General features: G+C 42.0%; 1 protein-coding gene across 3 annotated transcripts in view; it reads left to right on the top strand.

Annotated features, from left to right (window-relative positions):
- The first annotated feature begins 273 nt into the window (after nucleotides 1–273).
- The window catches only part of chchd6a (coiled-coil-helix-coiled-coil-helix domain containing 6a), an 83,304-nt gene continuing 65,503 nt past the window's right edge, over nucleotides 274–18,074 (top strand). For all 3 annotated transcript variants that reach the window (XM_080497116.1, XM_080497115.1, XM_080497114.1), the window contains exons 1-4: nucleotides 274–446; nucleotides 1,786–1,879; nucleotides 3,180–3,285; nucleotides 5,262–5,394. In XM_080497116.1, the coding sequence (XP_080353242.1) occupies nucleotides 363–446; nucleotides 1,786–1,879; nucleotides 3,180–3,285; nucleotides 5,262–5,394 (417 nt within the window). In that variant the 5' untranslated portion in view covers nucleotides 274–362. The remainder of the gene's footprint in view (nucleotides 447–1,785; nucleotides 1,880–3,179; nucleotides 3,286–5,261; nucleotides 5,395–18,074) is intronic.

Genomic DNA, 18,074 nt, shown 5'->3' with positions numbered 1-18,074 from the left:
TGATTGGCTATGGAAGTCCATGATTTAAAGCTGCCTCAGGATGACTCCCAGATTGCCAGGTTTGTTTATAAATCCGTAAAAGCAAACGACGCTCCCTTTCGAACCCACTGCAGGTATTAAACTCTTTCATAAATCGGGTTATCAATAATCAAATGCACTTCTGTGTTTTAATGATTGGTTACCAAGACAAAGGCCCATGGGTTTTCACAAGGGCGCGGATGGGGGACGTTTTAACAACTACCTGGCAACCCGCATCTAATCTGTCACATTGTGTCATCGGACAGGGCACTAACATTATCTCATGTTGGTGATTTTATTCTACACACAGTCCCCTCAAACATTGACACTTCTCATCAGGAGACATGGGCTCGGGAGAGAGCACGACCAGGAAAGTGTCCTTCGGTGTGGATGATGAGGACAGGGTCAGGATCCTCCGCGGAGTCAAGGTAATGCTAATTTAGCTTAGCGTTTGATAAACCGTGCTAACTTCAATGTCACGCCCCGAGCTGGCCGGCTGTTTCTACACCAGAAGTGGACCCGTCGGTGGATTCCCGGGTCGTATACCGCCTAAAGGGAGCAGCTGCTGATGTGAGGAAGGGGGTGGAGGGATGCAGGGGCCAGGACAGGTTGATGAAAGAGCCGCAACAAGCGCCCATGTCTTCACGCCAGACTCCAGTCAGAAACGTGTGCAAGCAGAAACACCTCTTGTTTAATCACAAAATAGACACATATGGCAAATCATTCACAACCGTAATTGACCCGCACGGGCTTTGGATAGATTCGGCTTGCACCTTCTTGACAAATAAGGAATTAAAAAAAAATAGAAATATACATTTGTCTGCTGCTTTGTGGCGTCTGCTAGCAGGGTTGGCAATAATGCGTTCAACTGGCAATCGACAGGTAAAGTCTGATTTTAAGTTTACCAAGTGTTGATTTAAAAAAATTCATCCGGCCGAAGGATGTCTAATCGATAAAAGGTCTGATCTGCACGAATGTTGCGACGACTTGAGAAGTGGTTGTAGATGAAAATAGTTTTATTCTTTAAATGTGTTAATTTCAAACAGGGTTTGGTGGCTCTTGACAGTGCTGGGTTCACGAGCTGGGGTGCGTGTCGGAATTTTCACAAGTCACCATGTAAATCAGAACTGTAAGGAGCAGTTATTACACCTTTTCTAAATGAAATGAAAATAAAGACACATTAACAGACATGTCTTACCGATACCGATTGTCTACATTTGATATTTTGTCAGCCAACAACCTGAAAAGACTATAACCAGACTTTATGGCGTTTATACAAATTCGTAGGCAATGCGTTACATTTCTCACAGTACGTGAAAGCACCATACGACCTACAAACGCAAAATGTCAAACTTTTACTTCAAATCAAGAGTTTGTTGTTATCGTTCTAGTGTGCAATGAATGTAATCAGCCATTTTCTATTTTTGTAAAAGCTCACGAGCAAAAGATAGAAACCAAAGACTTTAAATCCTTTGTTTTTGCGGTTGTGGTGCCTGCTGTGAGTCATAGAAACATTGAGTCAGTCCAGGCTGCCTGTGTCTTTTTGGTTAACTCTTTGTTTGAGCGCACATTTTTTACAGCCTTGTTTCTCCTGAGGCCAAAGTACTCTTCTCTTTTTAAGTCACAAAAATTAATAAAATAAATCGTTTATGTATGAAAGTAATATGCATTTTATGCTTCATTGCAGAACCCATGGGATGAGTTCCAGGTCCTTTTTTTTTTTTTTTTTTCCACTTTTTCTAATGTTTACTTCCTCTTTGTGAGCAGCTGTCAGAGGATGTTCTTCAGAGGATGCGTGGAGTAGCCAACATCGCTCCAGAGCGTCCACTGTCGCCAACCTCCGGCCCTCAGAAAGACACGGGTAACTCACTCACTCACTCACTCACTCACTCACTCACTCACTCACTCACTCACTCACTCACTCACTCACTCACTCACTCACTCACTCACTCACTCACTCACTCACTCACTCACTCACTCACTCACTCACTCACTCACTCACTCACTCACTCACCCTTGGTGCTACAGTGTTAATAACTGCTTTAAGTCACGGTTAGAGATTTGGAGACACAGCAAGAAAGACCTGACAAATTTTTCATTCATTGTGCAAAGTATGCAAGAATTTGATATAGCAGGCTGATATTGAATAACAAAATACTGTAAAAATAACTTATTTCAATCAAATATTCATGTTTTCTATATTTAGCTTCTAAATGATGTACTATATTAATAGTAATAATTATTTTGTAATTATCCTATGACTTTATTCGATGTACCACTGCACACTTTGTGTTTTAGCGCACAGTTTTAGTATTCAGCTCCGTCGAGAGGTGCAATATGATTGAAACTGATATTTTCTTGAATGATCAAAGTATCATCCTCTGGTTATTCTTGTCTCACTTTCAGTGTGAATGCTCATTTATGTGATGTTTGATACCTCTAACCTTTGTTGCTTAAAGCGATTTGGAGTTCGGTTCATCTGTGGCCTAAAAAGAAGAATATTATTGAAGAAAGTGAACAAGCCGAGGAGTAAATAAAAAAAAAAAAAAAAAAAATAGAATTTTTTCTGAGAACGTGAAAGCCTTCCATGTTGGGAAGAATTTCACTAGCAATCATAAACATCCTGTTAGGAGTAAAAAAAACCCCCCAAAAAACGCATTAGTTTTAGATAATGTTTGTATTATTTAATTCAGAAGTGCCTTTAGCAATGGCAGTGTGGGCGTTTTTTTATGCTACAACTTTAAATACAGAAGAACCCTTGGTTTTGAAGGTTTCCATTTATCATTTCTTATGCATGGATCCACATCCGTTTTGAAATACAGCTAAAAATTGCAGACATGTACTTGAACCCCTTTCAGCGTTGCATATTTTTGATGCAATGCAACTTTCTGTAATTTGACACCAGCTTTATTGTCTTGCAGAGTTACTCTGCAGCAAATATACCTTTGTAATTTGACTCCGGCCTCGTCGTTCAACTACCTAAAATCGGATAATGTTGCTCAAGCTTAACATTCCTACCGTGAGATAGAACTGTCATTCATATTCAACACGGTGCCGCAGCTTTATTGGAATCGACACTGTGTGAATTTACAGCCACGTTTGACGCAGCTTTTTGAAATATTAGTCACAGTAGTTTCCTCTGTCTCTCGCTGCTGACTCAGGTACGCCTCGCCCAGGCTCGCTACACCAAAAGAGTCCACAGCATCGAACCCCCGCCACCCCCCCGCCGGGGAAGCCCGCCTCCAACGCCAAGGAAGAACAGAAGAGGTGGGTCAGACTTCTTTTACACGGGGGGGGGGGGGGGGGGGGGGTTGACGTCTGTGTACACCGGGACTGTGATGAAGCCACACAAAGTAACCATCATCCTTTAGAAGGAGAGTCGAACACGAGGCCTGTGGCACGAAGAGGCAAATTGTAGGAATTCAGATGAAACCTTCCACTTTCCATCATAGTTTTCTTAAGAGCAGTCGGCATAAAACGACACTAAGGTCAGTTAACGTGACATTTTCAGGTGATAACGTTAAACCTTAGCTGCGTTTTCGGTGTCTGTTTACATAACAATGACGCCCGGAGCCACTGAAAATGCAACTTTTTGAAAACGTCTCCATGGAAACGGGGGGGGGGGGGGGGGGGCAGATAGCAACTTTTTTGAGAAGCTGCTACTGCACGTGTGTCTGTAGTAAATAGTACTTGTCTACATGCGTGGGTAGATGGACAATAACAACAATAGTGACCTTCAGGGTGTCATGGCTCCCAATATATATTTTTCTGGGACTTGTTAGTTTTATTGTTGAGAGTTACCCGGAATAGCGATTTAACTTTGTCGCCTGTCCTCATGAATGCCCGTGTACTCTCATTTCTATTGTTCATAGCTTTTCATGCGTGTATAGTTTCATTACAAAAACTACCAACGGTGACAACTCCTGACTTGGCATGTTAAATACATAGTTTTCAGTGTTTCTTTGTGTTTCCGTGTAAAAGAACATCGTTTTCAAACCTTTGTTGCGTCAGTACACATCTCTGAAACAAAAACAGAATTACGATGTATTTCCACTTGAAATGTTGTGGCGTGAACTGGGCCTCAGACCCGAGCTCAGACGTCAGCGATGCTGCGATGAAAACTGCCGACCAAATGCAACAACAATAGGAGAAGTATTTAATTTCTTTTTTTTTGTTTGACATTTCATTGTTTTTGCACGAGAAAGTATCATTAAAATGGTCTTTATGTTGAAATTTTGGTTTGGTTGTGCAAAAATATCGACTTTTTAAAATGTATTCACTGCACCACAACAAATAAAAACTTTAAAGTTTAACCCACTCGAGATGAGAGGTCCAGTTTGTGGCCTGAACTAAAATGAGTTTGACACTCCTGACATAGAACTGGTAGAATCACCATCATCTCATATAATCAGCTTCTGACTGCATGACTTGGTTTGTTGTCACCTTTCGCAAGTGTCTTTTTTTTCTACTGTTTTGTGGGATGGATTTAGATTGATTGAACTCCCTCTGAGCAAAATCCTGAAATCAGTGAAGGTATCTGCAAAATAAACTACCTGGAAGCTCAAAATGTTCCCAACAAATTGTATTTGAATAATGTTTTTCATATGATTACATTATATTATGGAAAGTTACCACTCTCTAAGGTGGAAATGTATAATGTTAGAAATATAACAGCAGTCAATAGGACCGGGGTCTGCAACATCTATGACCAAAAGAGCCTTTTTTTGGTCAATTTTTGTCTTTTAAAATGGGGTAGACAGCTTCTAAAGGTTTACATATATTGAACATTTAATTTCACCTGATTTTAGCATTTTAACTTCTCTTTTTTCAGCATTTTTTGGAATTGCTGACCCTTTTTAAAGCAGTTTTGCATGCTCCCCTTCATTTAGAAACTCTAGCCATTTCAGGGTTGTTATTTTCCCCTCTTTTTCTGTTTCCCTTCAGGATCACAACCACCACGAATACATATTTATCTTTGAAAATGGCATTTTATGTGAACTTTTTAGTTTGATCCCAGATTTTTGAGAAAATAAGTCTTCATTTTATTGTATGAATATGTGACAACACTGCAGCGTCACTCTTTTTTTTTTTTTCCAACGGAACTGTTCAAAGGCGTTGTTGTGTGAAACGTGGCATGGTGCTGCCACCATGTGGCTGAGTGTGGCTAAAGCCTTTAGCCTGAAATCAGGAGTATGAGCTGTAAAAACATTATTTATTTATTTATTTGTTTGGGTGTGTTTAAGGTTCGAGCGGCAGCAGACGATGCTGAACGACGAGCTGGCTAAAGTGGCCCAAAGAGAGAGGGAGGAGGCGACAAAAGCCATGAGCCGGGAGAGGGTGCACACACGCAAGGAGGCTGAGAAGGTCAAACAGCTGGTGAGCACGCACACACGCACGCACGCACGCTCTTACTCCTCAGTGAGTCTGAAAAGGCTGCAGAGTTTGTCTTCCTTAAGGGCAGTTTCAGGTTCAGTGTTTAATACACTTTAGCTGTTAGTTGGAAGATGTTATCAAAAGGACGGGTTAGATCTGATCACGAAAAAGTTGTAGCCGTAAGAAGAAGAGAATGTAATAAGTTGCAAATCTCCCATATTTTGTTTTCATTATTAGAACGTTGACGACAAATTGGATGTTGAAACCGAAACATTTTGCCAGTTCATGGAACATGTGAGCAACATTTTTGACCCTTTTTTTTGAATGTGTTGCTGCCCCTGAACTCCATGCATGGCAAAGAAAAGAGTGGAAAAGTAAAATTGGGTTGCTGGAGTGGTGAAGCTGATCCCAGTCCTGCACGGGGCAGAAAAGGGACAACCACACATGCTGTCATTTATAGCAAAAGGCAGTCTGGGGGATTTCTTCCCACTGTGGGAGGGAACCAGGATCAGAGTCCATGGACTCTGGAAAGGATGAACACCAAACTGAAGGTTCTTCTGCTGCTGATCAGGACGTCACGGAGGATGAGAGTCGTCGTTCAGGAGTCTATCCCCACCCCCACCACGTCACCGGCCTTGCTGATGAGCTTGTTGAGCCTGTTGCTTGCAACAACAACTAATAGAGCAGTAGTTCCCAACCTTTTTCGCCACAACCACACTTTAATGTGACCGCTTAAACTTGGTAGTTTTGTGATGAGTTACGCCATGTTATTTTTTGTGGCCCGCCAGGGCTTAAAGGTCTGATTGTCTTTAGAATAAATACCGCATTGTTTTCAATAGACGCGCAGTGCACCGCTTGGGGTGAGCGCCTATGGGAAACAATACGGTAATTACATTTGCTTACGTTGACGCGGAAGTAGTTATGCACTTGCGCGCGTTCCCCGCGCCGACCCGTCCTCCACCCGACGGCGGACCCCCGTGAGAAACCACTCACACATTAATGTGTGTTGTCCCCATCAAATCAACCAATAAATAAATATTATATTACCAATGGAGATTGCAGAGTATAAAACATCAGTGCAATTTTCAACAAGTCCAATTGAGAAATACTGGGAATGAGTTTGACACCCCTGGTCTGCAGTCATCATGTTCTGTCGCCTGCAGGTTCAGATGAACAGGAGACATCTCAGTGCTTCAGGGAAATTGTGGCCCTTGGACGGCGCTGCATTAAAGACCCGGCATGATTTCTTTTACGGATATCACCGCCCTGGCTCACGAGCACTTTCAGAAGTCACTGTGAAAACAGTTCAATGTGCAATCCGCGAATGTTAAATCGAGGGGGGAAAAAAAAGAAACCCAATGCGACACCCCTGGCACGACGCCATATTACTGTGAAGCTCATTTAAAAAGGTTCTGTGTCAAAATGGCAAACCGGTTCCAGCTTGTTAGTAGCAGACGGTTCAAAACGTCTGCTTCTCTGATGGCGGCAGGGTTCATCACCGTCTGTGGATGCAGCAACCGACACGTCTGGGAAGAAGCACACAGAGGTTTTCGAGCGGCATCTGCTGACATCCAGACTTCTAGTCCGTCCAGGAAAGTTTCCCCATCAGCCGTGACGAGTGTCGACCGGCGGGAGGAGCTGTTGTCGTCCGCATGCGCCGCAGAGGCACCTATTTGACTCCTGGTCTGGCGCTTTTGCCTGAACACTTTGAGGTTTTACACGAATACGAGCGATAACGCTTGAGTAAAAGCGGATTAATTTGAGTGTCTCTCAGTCGAGGGCGGAAGATAAGTTTAAGTAGGGTCAAGTCACGATTCAGTCTGCCGCGTTTTTCTGCGCCTGAATCACACGCTGGAGCATTTTTGCGCAGACGTAAAATTGGTTCTTGGGATTGCGTTTGTAAATTTCCACGGTGATACTTCTACAGCCTCCCTCTTGCTCGCCCTCCTCTTTTCGCCCATTACATCCCTGTTCTTCCTCCTATCCCCCCCCCCCCCCCCCCCCCCCCCCCCCCCCGATTCACTGCGTTCATTTTGCCTCATTTCCTTCTTCCCCTCACTCACAACCCCTGCCCTCTATCTCGCACTGTCTTTTCTCACTCTTTTATCCCCGTGCATCACTCCCTCCTTCCCCACGTTGGAACATGTATTATCGGCGGAGTGCAAGCAGTAAATTGCACCCGGAGAGCTTCCAGGAGCTGCAGATAGGAGCTGTGTGTGTGTGTGTGAGGGGGGTGTTGGAGGTGTGGTGGTGGGGAAGGGAAGGGAGAGGTTGTTGCCCGTTTCACGTGACTTCTCCTCACCCCGCCTTCCGCCCATGTAGCGATGTGCTATAGTGCCAGCCTTATCTCCACTCCGGCATGCTCCCACCGCTAATAGGAAGCTGCTGGAGGGACATCGTGAGCAGAATGACCGACTGGGCTGCAAAAGACCTCCTGATGCTCAGAGCTCCTAGTAATTGCCCCCCCCCCCTTATGCTATGAATACATATATGCATAAAAACGTCAAGTGCAGATGGATTTACAAACATTTTTTTGAGCTGGAATGAGATCCCCCCCCCACCCCCCCCCCCCCCCCCCCCCCCCCCCCCTCCCCCTGTAGTGGAATCAGAGGGGTATGATCGCCCATCATCTACAGCTCTTTGTAGTCCCCCCCCCCCCAAAATCACCGTATAGCCAAACAAATTAAAGGGCTATTATTTGGAGCTGTTGTGTGTATGTTTCAGAGCTGCGTGACACCTACACACTCAGGGCTGTGCACTGCACTTACAGTATATTCTGAAAACTCTCGGAATGGAGACACACTTTTCAAATAGTACAATGTAATGCTAACACCCGGTTAAAATCCGACCCAGCCATCGTTCAGACTTGCTTATTACAAAATACAAGATCATGTCGGGGAGAGCTGGTCTCTGAAGGCCTTCGGAGAAATGCCGGGTAGAACAACCTCGGTCTGTCACAAGGCTGATGCTTATTCACACACACAGATACAAAAAGAGATCTCCATCTCCAGTAAGCCTGACACAGATGTGTTTTGGGGGTGACCACACAGGGAAAATAAGCAGAAATGCCTCAAACATGGTTCATAGGAGGATCATAGGATTAGGGCCTGACTTATATGGACTTTTTGAGGCCGATTCCGAGAGCAGGGAATAAGAAATATCGATAATGGACATATTGGCTGATTTTTATTTTATTTTTTTAGTTCTGGGGTGGCGCGTCCACGTAAGGACATATGTCGATGGGTCACATCAAAGATGGCAACATCTGGTCTCGCCCACGGTACTTTAAGGCTGCAAACAGTTACAATTATTTTCCTTGCCACTAAAGATTTTAAGCCTCTCGTCGCCAAAGTTGCAATACAGCGGCAAGGTACTTCACTTAAATAAAAGTGTCCCTAACGCCAGATCTTGTTACTACATTCCACAGCTTACCTTGGCTAAAAATACAGGGTTTTAAAATCTGGCAACTCTAATAGATTTGTTTATATTCTGTTTTTTTTCTCTCGATAAAACAAGCGACAAGGCTGATAGAGAGACCTCGGAGCCAGTAGGATCAGGGTGAGCGAGAGTAAAGATAAAGAATGAATTACTGCAGAAATGCACATTTTTTTTTTTTTCTCTTCATCGAGTAATTTATCACGTATTTGCTGATTCTGACCCTGAAGAGGAACATTTTTTCTCCCGGGCTGGAGGATCGTTCCTCCACTTACCAGTTACTGGAGTACTTTTTGTCATCGATTTTAGTTTCCCTGCACTGCAAAAATTGCTTTTTTTGTTGTTTGTTTTGAATAAAGGTATATTTTGAGATAATTTCCATAGAGTCATAAGACTTTTAAAAGATAATCAATGGATCATTCAAAAAACATCATCTATAGATTATTCGTTCGAAAAATAATCGTTTGGTGCTGTCCTAAAATGTTAATAAAAAAAAAAAATGAATTGCCTGCTTTTGATCATGCAGCATATGAACACTTTGTACATGACATTGCTATTATTTGCAACAGGGCATTAAGCCTCTGGTAAAGTAAAATAATCATGCACACAAGTAAAATATTTTTTGCTTCTACAACATTTCCAATACTGTGTTTGGACTGGATCACCTCTGTTTGAATACTGGCTACCTTGGTAAGTGTCATTGATACAGAGTTGGCCCCGGTTTTTGGGTGCGAACCAGCTTACATTTGGCAGGTGGCCCATTTTAATTTCACCAGAGAAAGTTTGAAGACATGGCAGTGATGCAATATCGTAGAGAGCAGATGGGGGGGGGGAGGATGAGGAAGACTGAACATATGAGAAGATGAGAAATGGGAGCTGACAGCTGATTAAGCATTTACTAAGTAATTGGGAGCAAGAAGGATGTGAGGATGAAAAAGAAGTGACTGAACATTTTCTGAAGGGTTAGGATGAGGAATGAAGAGAAGGCGGGAATGAATGGGAGTGAAAGAGGCGATGACACACGTTTCCTGCGGAATTGAACTGAAGGGACTGAACCGGCAGCGTGAAAAAGGAGTTCTTCACAAGCGATTTAACATTTCCTGGAGGACCGGGGAGGAGGGGGAGGAGAGGGAAGGAGCCACTGTTTGCAAGGTTTCCTTCTTCCTCAAACAGAATGAAATTCAGAACACAGGTGATGGTGCATAAAAATGGCGTCGAGCAAGATGACTAAACATTTTGCACCATTGGGGGAAAGTTTAACAAGGATGACAGGAAGGATGAGAGGGGAGGATAGGAAGAGTTGACAAAACACAGTCTCTGAAGGACACGGAGAAGACCAATGAAAGAACGACTCCACGAGGCAGAGGAATGAATCCCTATTGGTGTTGAAGATGAAAATGATAAAAAAAAAGAAGAGTGAACATTTTTTATTTTAATATATAATCACTTCTGACATGAATGAGAAATGTATTCACCATGAGCAGATGTATAACCAAATGTCCATCAGTATATTTGGTTTCCATTTAATTTCAATAGCTTCTCTGTCTCGTGTGCAAACTTAAGGCTCAGAAACCTATTGGTTCCCAGAAGAGCACAGAGAGAGAAACGGCAGATATTACAATTTCCTGGGCCAGACGTGTGTCCGGTTTAAAATCGCAGACCCTGCTCTCACGACAACTTTTCAAGTGAAAAGCCTTGTTCTGGCGTTTTCGTTTCAAAATGGTGTTGGGGGTTTAAAAAGCACTGTTTTGAAAACAATGTCCGTTTACACTGAAACGGCAGAAATGCTGAAAACTATGTAGTTTTCATGGCCACTAGAGCGTGCTGTTGGTTGTTTTTATAATGAATATTTATATTTATATGGGCAGACAAAAAAGATGGACTACTATTACAGGTGACTACTATAAAACTACCAATACCGAGGAGAATACGGACTGGCAGCCATGACACTCTGGAGGAAAACATTGTTGTTGTCCATCTCTTTGCACATGTGCAGAAGGACTATTGACTATCACTGTGGTGCACATGCGTAGTAGGAGCATTTCCACTGTCTTCACGGGGAAAGGGCGTTTTCAAAAAGTTGTGTTTTCCTGCTTTTTCAAATGTAAACGCAAATCCAAAATGGAACAACATTTTTTCGTTTTCACTTAAATGTCGTTGTGTAAATGGGGCCTTAATGTTGACTTTTCATTTACTTACGTCTGATACAAAACAGCACGAATACCCCTAATAGCATTCAATTCATCATCTGCCATTAAGAATGTCCGGCATGCTCCATTTTGTTAATGTTTATTGCGCATTGTTCTGTGCACACGTGTGTGGTTTCTTTACAAAAGCAGCAACAGCGTGGCTCGACATACTGATCACTTGATTGTCTGCAGCCGTCGTGTTTTCAGGTGTTGTCATGGGGAACATTGTGTAAACTCGGCCTAAGCTCTTGTCTTTGTGAGTCTCCAATTGATAAACCTGTCGTGTTTTGTGTCCAGTGCCCATGAATGCACCCATGGGCGTATTGGATTTAAAAGAGGTTTGGTTAGGAGTATGGACGACACATTGCAGTTTTGAGACAGTGGAAAGTGATTGTGCTATTGACCCAGTAGAACCAGGTGATGGGTCAATGGTCTGTTATTCTTTTTTGCTTTTTACTATTCATACAAGATTAAGATTGTTTTTTTCCCCCCTCTATAAAGAGAACTTTTCTGCATTGATCCATCCATCCATCCATCGACCGCCTTCCTGCCTGCAAATGTTCTCATAAATACTCACAGAAAGTCCATACAGGCTTGTTGACTTGTTGACCACAATGTTCGAAACAATAAACTTGCACAACCAGTAATGATTATTTTCTTCTGATGCCCAAAAGATGATTAAAAAAAGATGGATGAGGTACATCTCCTTTGATCTGTGCACTTTAATTTGTCTGAGTTTGATCAAGCAGCAAAAAAATACTCTTATGTTCCCGAAGACTGTGTGAACAGTCGACCATGATAGGTATACACACGTTTCCCCCCCGAAAAGTACAGTTTTTTTTAAAGAAAATCCCAAATCCGAAACTCACTCTTGTTATATAGTTTAGTTTAAAGAAACCAGCTTCTCATTTATTCAGTGTAATCACTTTTATGTTAGGTTTATTTCTACAGTTGCATCCTACAGAATAATACTATAAAATTTAGTAGTGCTAATTGTGGCTAATTGAATTTAAAATCAAATATTTTGATTAGCCAGAACATAAAAGGTACTGAACAAATGCAATGTGCAACTGTGATCCCATTATTTGAGAAGAAATTGGACTTTAAACGTGGCTCTGCGTCTTGCTGAGGGACGCTTTGACATTTGGACAGGGTGAGAAGGGCGATCAATGGATAAGGACTAATATATAACTGAAGATTGGCAGAATTTCAATCCGTTCATAGTGCTGATGGCTGATGATGAGACAGAATTAACGCGTGGTTTTATTTAAAACATTTTCAGTATATTGCACTGTATGAATCAGTGCTGGTCGCCTCTGAAAACCCAACTTTTTGAGAATGCTTCGACTGCGTCCCTGTCTGAACGGGGATTAACATAACCTTTTTGAAAATGCACCATTACTGGCGTGTTTTCCGGACAGTGGAAGGAGTTCTTCTGCAGATGGGTGAAGAGATGAACAATAATAACATATGGCGGCTGCAAAAGTGTCATGGCTCCCAGTCCATATTCTTCTGGGACTTGGTAGTTTTAAAGTTGAGTCACCTGTACTAACAATCCAACTTTGTTGTCTGTCTGTATACTTACCATTGTTATTGTTTAAAGCTTATTGTTCTCTGCCCATGCATGTGTCTTTTCATCACAAAAAACAAACAGCGCCCACTTGTGGCCCAACATGAAAACCACTCAGCATCGCTTTGAAAACGTTGCAGTGCAAAAACTATACATTTTCAATTGAAATACTGTAAGCGGAGCCTTTCAATAATACAGATCGCTTCCAGGATTAAGATGAGGAGATTTTATTCCTGATAAGTGTGACCTGTCAGTGTTGAAGAAGATCAATGTGATGCGTAGAGAGGACAAAATACAAGGGCGTCGAGTTCAACCTGGACTAAAGAACGGACAAAGATGCGAGGAGAGAGGAGAAAAACGGTGCCACAGGTGACTCGGCGCTTCCTGCCTCTTTGTGTGTGGGTGCAGCTCTGAGTCACAAGTCCAACAGAGATGTGTGGCGTCCGCTCTTCAGTCGCCTCTTTCTCTTCTCCGCCTTTCACTCCCTCCCTCATTTCCTCCCGCCTTTTGTCTTCGTTCCCAGTGAACGGCCCGATCCCTCCATTCCTCCGGCCCCCGTTCTTCACCCCTCAGCCACAAGCCCTCACAGTGCGCAGTGCGCGCCATGAATAGTCTTTGTTAACGGCAAATCTTCTGCAGATTAATTTCAGAATGAGTGAGGGGAATGGAAGAATGGGAAGAAAGGATGCCCGTAGAACTAAAGGGCTAAAAGGGATTTTCTCTTTTTATAATGTATTAATGGCTATTTGGAGCCTGTTGAAAGCAAAAAAGAGGTTATAAGTCACATTTGCATATGGTGAATTTCTCTCTCTGTCTCTGTGCTCCCGCAGAACAATTAGGGAGCCTATTTTATTAGCTGCCCTTTAACTTCCTCTGATGGAGCCTTGGCTTATACAAAATGCCATCCGTGCTTTCCTCATTCTTTGAACACGCCTGTGAAACACGCGTGAATCAGCAGCATCGTACTTGGATTTAAAGTACCAGAGGGGAAAGAAAGATCAGCTGGTTAATGTTTTCTTTATATTGATTTAAAAAAAAAATTTCTTTCAGTTTTTGCTTCAAAAGATCTATTAAACCTGTAACATCAGAGGTCATTACCTTGAACCAAGTTGCAATGAGTTCATTTTGAAAACCAAAAAGTGCATTAAACCTGCTACACACTGCAATCTTTCAATTTAAATTCAATTCAATTCAACTTTACTCATATAGCACCAAATACAACCCAGTCATTTCTCGGTACTTTTAACAGAGAGACAATCTTATAAGTTGACAGCTAGCCACCCTATATGACATTAATCTAATAAACTTTAGTTTTGAAGATTGTTGTGTGCAGATTGCATGATGAAGCCTAATCGCTGACTGACAGCGATGTGAGTCAGCTTAATTACGCAAGAAAAATACATACATACATAAATAACCATATTTGCTTTGACGTGTTTTTCCATTGTAGCTGCAATTAGAGGCCAGAAAAAGTCAACACTGAGCAGAAATAGAGTGCGAAGTGTCATTTGACAAAACTGATCGCTCATCGTTAAGAGATGCGACAGTTTCTTAAAGTCTTCAAACTTTCCAGAGGTGCAAAGCTTTTGTTGCGTTGTCAGGTTTTGTTGACGTTCGACATCACTGTTAATAATAATCACTATTGTGCAGGTGGCGGACTATTAGTAACTAATTTAGTTAAAGGGTGACTTTGTTGGGAAAGTCTTTCTATAGAATTGTCTCTTTGTAAATTATACCTGTCTCAACTGATATAATCTAAACATGGTCGGCTCTTAAAAGAAAGGGCAAAGATGAGCAAATGAACTTGCAGGAAGCAGCAGACAGGTTTAAAATTATTATTTTTTTTTTATGAAGGTGCATGTAAACCAATACATCGCGGGTGGTGTGGATGAATGCTAATGCTAATGTTCATGCTAATGAAAGTGGGATATCTTTCATGTTGCTGTCAGCAGGGCTCACTTGATAAACAAGGCACTGAAACCCAAACAGGAGTGAAGTGAAATGGTAACACAGCTGATCCTCACCGGACATTACAGCTTTGGCTAACGCTGAAGCTATTGGGCAGCTTGGTCAAGCAGTGCAAGGACGGTCAGGAACGATTGATCTCTCCAACTGTTTTCAAGCAGAATGTAGTGGGTTATTGTCTCGTTTTTGCCTGAAAAATCATATTGGTAGAAGTTGTGGTGGAGCAGATTGTACTATTAGGGGAGTCCAATTCTCTGCTGTGTTGTGCTTTGATTTAAATTTTAATGCATTCTATGATGATCCGACCACAAAACTCGGCTATTCTTTATAGATATGAATCATTCACGCCTCGGGTGTAAAACAAATTTTATGTTATGGGCCACAAAGAGCCCCTGCTGCCTCAGTGATGTCTGTCTTTTGTGCCATGTTTGCTGCTCTCTCTAGAATAGTGTGATTCCCATCCAAATGAATGAGGAGCCACTTTTAATTAAAAAAAAAAGAAGAAAGTTAAGGTTTCCTTAGTGGGTTTAGTAGCTGGTAATTCATCCCCCACCATGGTTCCCAGAGTGTTAAGCAGACATTTTGAAAAATGGGTCTGAGTGAGTTTGACAAAGGCCAAAGTGTAATGACTTCACTACTTTGTTAGAGCATCTCCAGAACTACAGATGGTGTGGGAAGGTACTGGTGTGCAACAATTAAAAGTGCTCCAAAGAAGGAAAGGTGGCAAACCAAAAAGAGGGTTAATGCATGTCCGTCCTTCCTCACAGACGCTAACTTCTAAGTTCACAAATTCAGAGGTTTATTGTAGTTCTGGCCATGTCAGAGTTGCTTTTGCAGCAACGCATAGACCTAAAAATATTATACATATGTCACAAGTGTGATCAAATTATGAGGGGCTTTGTGCTTTAGAAACAAATACTAAGACTTTATAAGCATTATTCTGTTGAGACAGTAATGTCAGATTTTTCTTCAACAGGGAACTAAAGGTTGGAGCATAGTTCATTTCAAAATAAGTCATTTAAATGGGAAAGATCCTGAAAAATGCCTGAATTCAACAATTCTTCCGTTGGACACTAGATGGCAACAAAAGCATATCCAATCTTCCACTGACTCTCCACAGAGGTGAGAAGGTCTGCATTCATCTTCCTCTTAACTCCTTTTATACCCATCCCACACAGTCTGGAATCACCTCGATGCAAAGCCAGATGTTAGTTCACTGGACCCCTTTAGCAACTAGTTCTCACGCGTCACTTCTACAATACGCTTTCGTCACTCCCAACACTTCCATTCTGTTCAAATTGGACTAAAAGTGGCATCTTGACAGGAAAAATTTCATTTGAATTCTCAAATTATTTTTGCTGAAGGAACGAGACAAAAACAGTTTCAGTCTTTGCTTGTAGAGTTTAAACCTACAAAGTTGGTCAACAGTTTTACCAAAGCGAAACCAGTGCGTTGTAGGCGTCGGTTTACATGCTTGGAGAAACTTTTCGAAAGTGCTCCGTCTCCATGTAAACAGCAAAAAGGAGGCTTTTCCGAAACGCTGGTGCTGCTCATGTTCAATTCCTCTAATAAATTGAACATTCTCTACATCATCATCTGGATCACATGTGGAGACACATTTTATTTCTTTCAAACCGATACCGAGTGGATCAAAATGACGAAAAACGATTTAAAGGAGCTTCAATTTTCACAGCACATGTAAACGTGGCCTAAGATGTGACAGGTCACCTCCAGGATTAAGATGAAGAGACTTCATCCGTAATAGTGTGGCCTGTAGGTGTTGAAGAAAATCGATGTAGTGCGAAAAGAGGACAGGCTACAAGGCTCGACGAAAGAATGAACGGAGATGCGAGGAGAGGGGAGGAACGCCTGAGTAATGCTCCAACAGTCACTTCAGGGAGAGAGTTTCAGTTATTCAGTTAGTTCAGGTGTGCTCCAGATGAGATGAGGAGATGGAAGCGTTGCAGGCGGTTCTGTTACTCAGTGTTTCACTGTTAAAACTAGTCAGTCGATAGTCACATCTGGAGTACAGACTAGGGAAAACATTTCCATTTTGTTGCGTACTAAAAGTGCCTTCGAGTTCCGCTTTGGTCCAAACCAATGTTCAATGAGTTATTGATAGCTGTTGTGAAGTTTTTTTTACGAACCAAGATGTTGAATCTTGGTTTGGCTATAGTTGTTTTTATATCATCACACTCCAGGAAACCCTTTGAGCTTGTGAGTATGCAAGGCAGTTTTTGTACACCTTGTTGAGGTCTGCTACAAACCTCACTTGCCCTGCACCAGAGTACAAGATTCATATTCACACCTGCTGTCTTTAAATTTAACTGGGTGGACTGAAATATGGCTGGAGGGTTTTGTGTGTCGTTCGTGAGTCGGTGGCTAAAACAAGACATGAAGGTTAAGGGACATTTTCAGTAAGAAAGTCAGCGGTTAAAAAAAATCCCAAACAATGAAATTACTATACACAGATTGCCTATCTCATCTCTGAAATATCCACATTTAAAACAATTGTCCAGAAAAGTCAACTTGACCAAACACAATCAGGTGGTTTTATGACATTGAAACACTTTTTTCCCAAGCAAGAATACATCGACATCCCTTTTTTAATTTATTTATTTCTTCCCTGTTTCTCACTATCTGGAATGAGCCAGATGCTGGCTCTGATTGGCCAAACCTGCCTCGCTTGTTTATAGCTAAAACCATGTAATCAGTTGGAGATTCTCTGCTGATGGAGCGACAGTTTTGCTTCTCCCCCTACACACTCAGGAAACTCATTGAGACTTTGCTTATGGTTGCAAGACAAGAGAAAGCAGCTGTGTTTATGCGCGCACACACACACACACACACACACACACACACACACACACACACACACACACACACACACACACACACACACACACACACACACACACACACACACACACAAAGAGGAGTGAACCAGACTGAGGCAGATGGGACATGCTTCATTATAGCAATACATATGAGCTGGTGAATTGCTCGGTGTTTTATCATGTACCCCTCTGACTGCTTATTTAGTCAGACATATGGTAACACACTGCTATTATGTCGTTTAGATGAGTAGAAAAAAAAAGGTTAAATGAGTTGTGCGGCAGGCAGGTTTTGTCTTGAATATCAATGCTTTCACATGCTTCAAGCTATTTAAACATCATCACTGAATGCATACCGAAGTGTCACATCTTGCATGGAAAAAGGCTTCGCAAAGACACTTTTTAACCAACCGAGGTGCTAAAATTAAAGTAGCTCCATTTTCTCGCAATTTTTCAAGATGCTTGTTCCAGGTATTGGTTGGAACTGGCCGCATTTTACAGGCTGTTTGTTTCTTCCCCACATTGAACCTAAGATTCTGAAATGAATGTTTTTCCCATCTGCTGCAAAATGTCTGGATATTTAAGATAATCCTTGTTAAAATAATGGTAATTTTGGGCGCACGACCTCCTCAAATAAAGTGAGTAAGGTTCCTCAATTACAAATGTTTTCCTTAAATGTGGTTGAGGAGC

The sequence above is a fragment of the Blennius ocellaris genome (genome assembly GCF_963422515.1).
Source record: "Blennius ocellaris genome assembly, chromosome: 5".
Taxonomy (NCBI): domain Eukaryota; kingdom Metazoa; phylum Chordata; class Actinopteri; order Blenniiformes; family Blenniidae; genus Blennius; species Blennius ocellaris.
The sequence above is the reverse complement of the archived record's forward strand: the minus strand, read 5'-3'. Positions and strand labels throughout refer to the sequence as shown.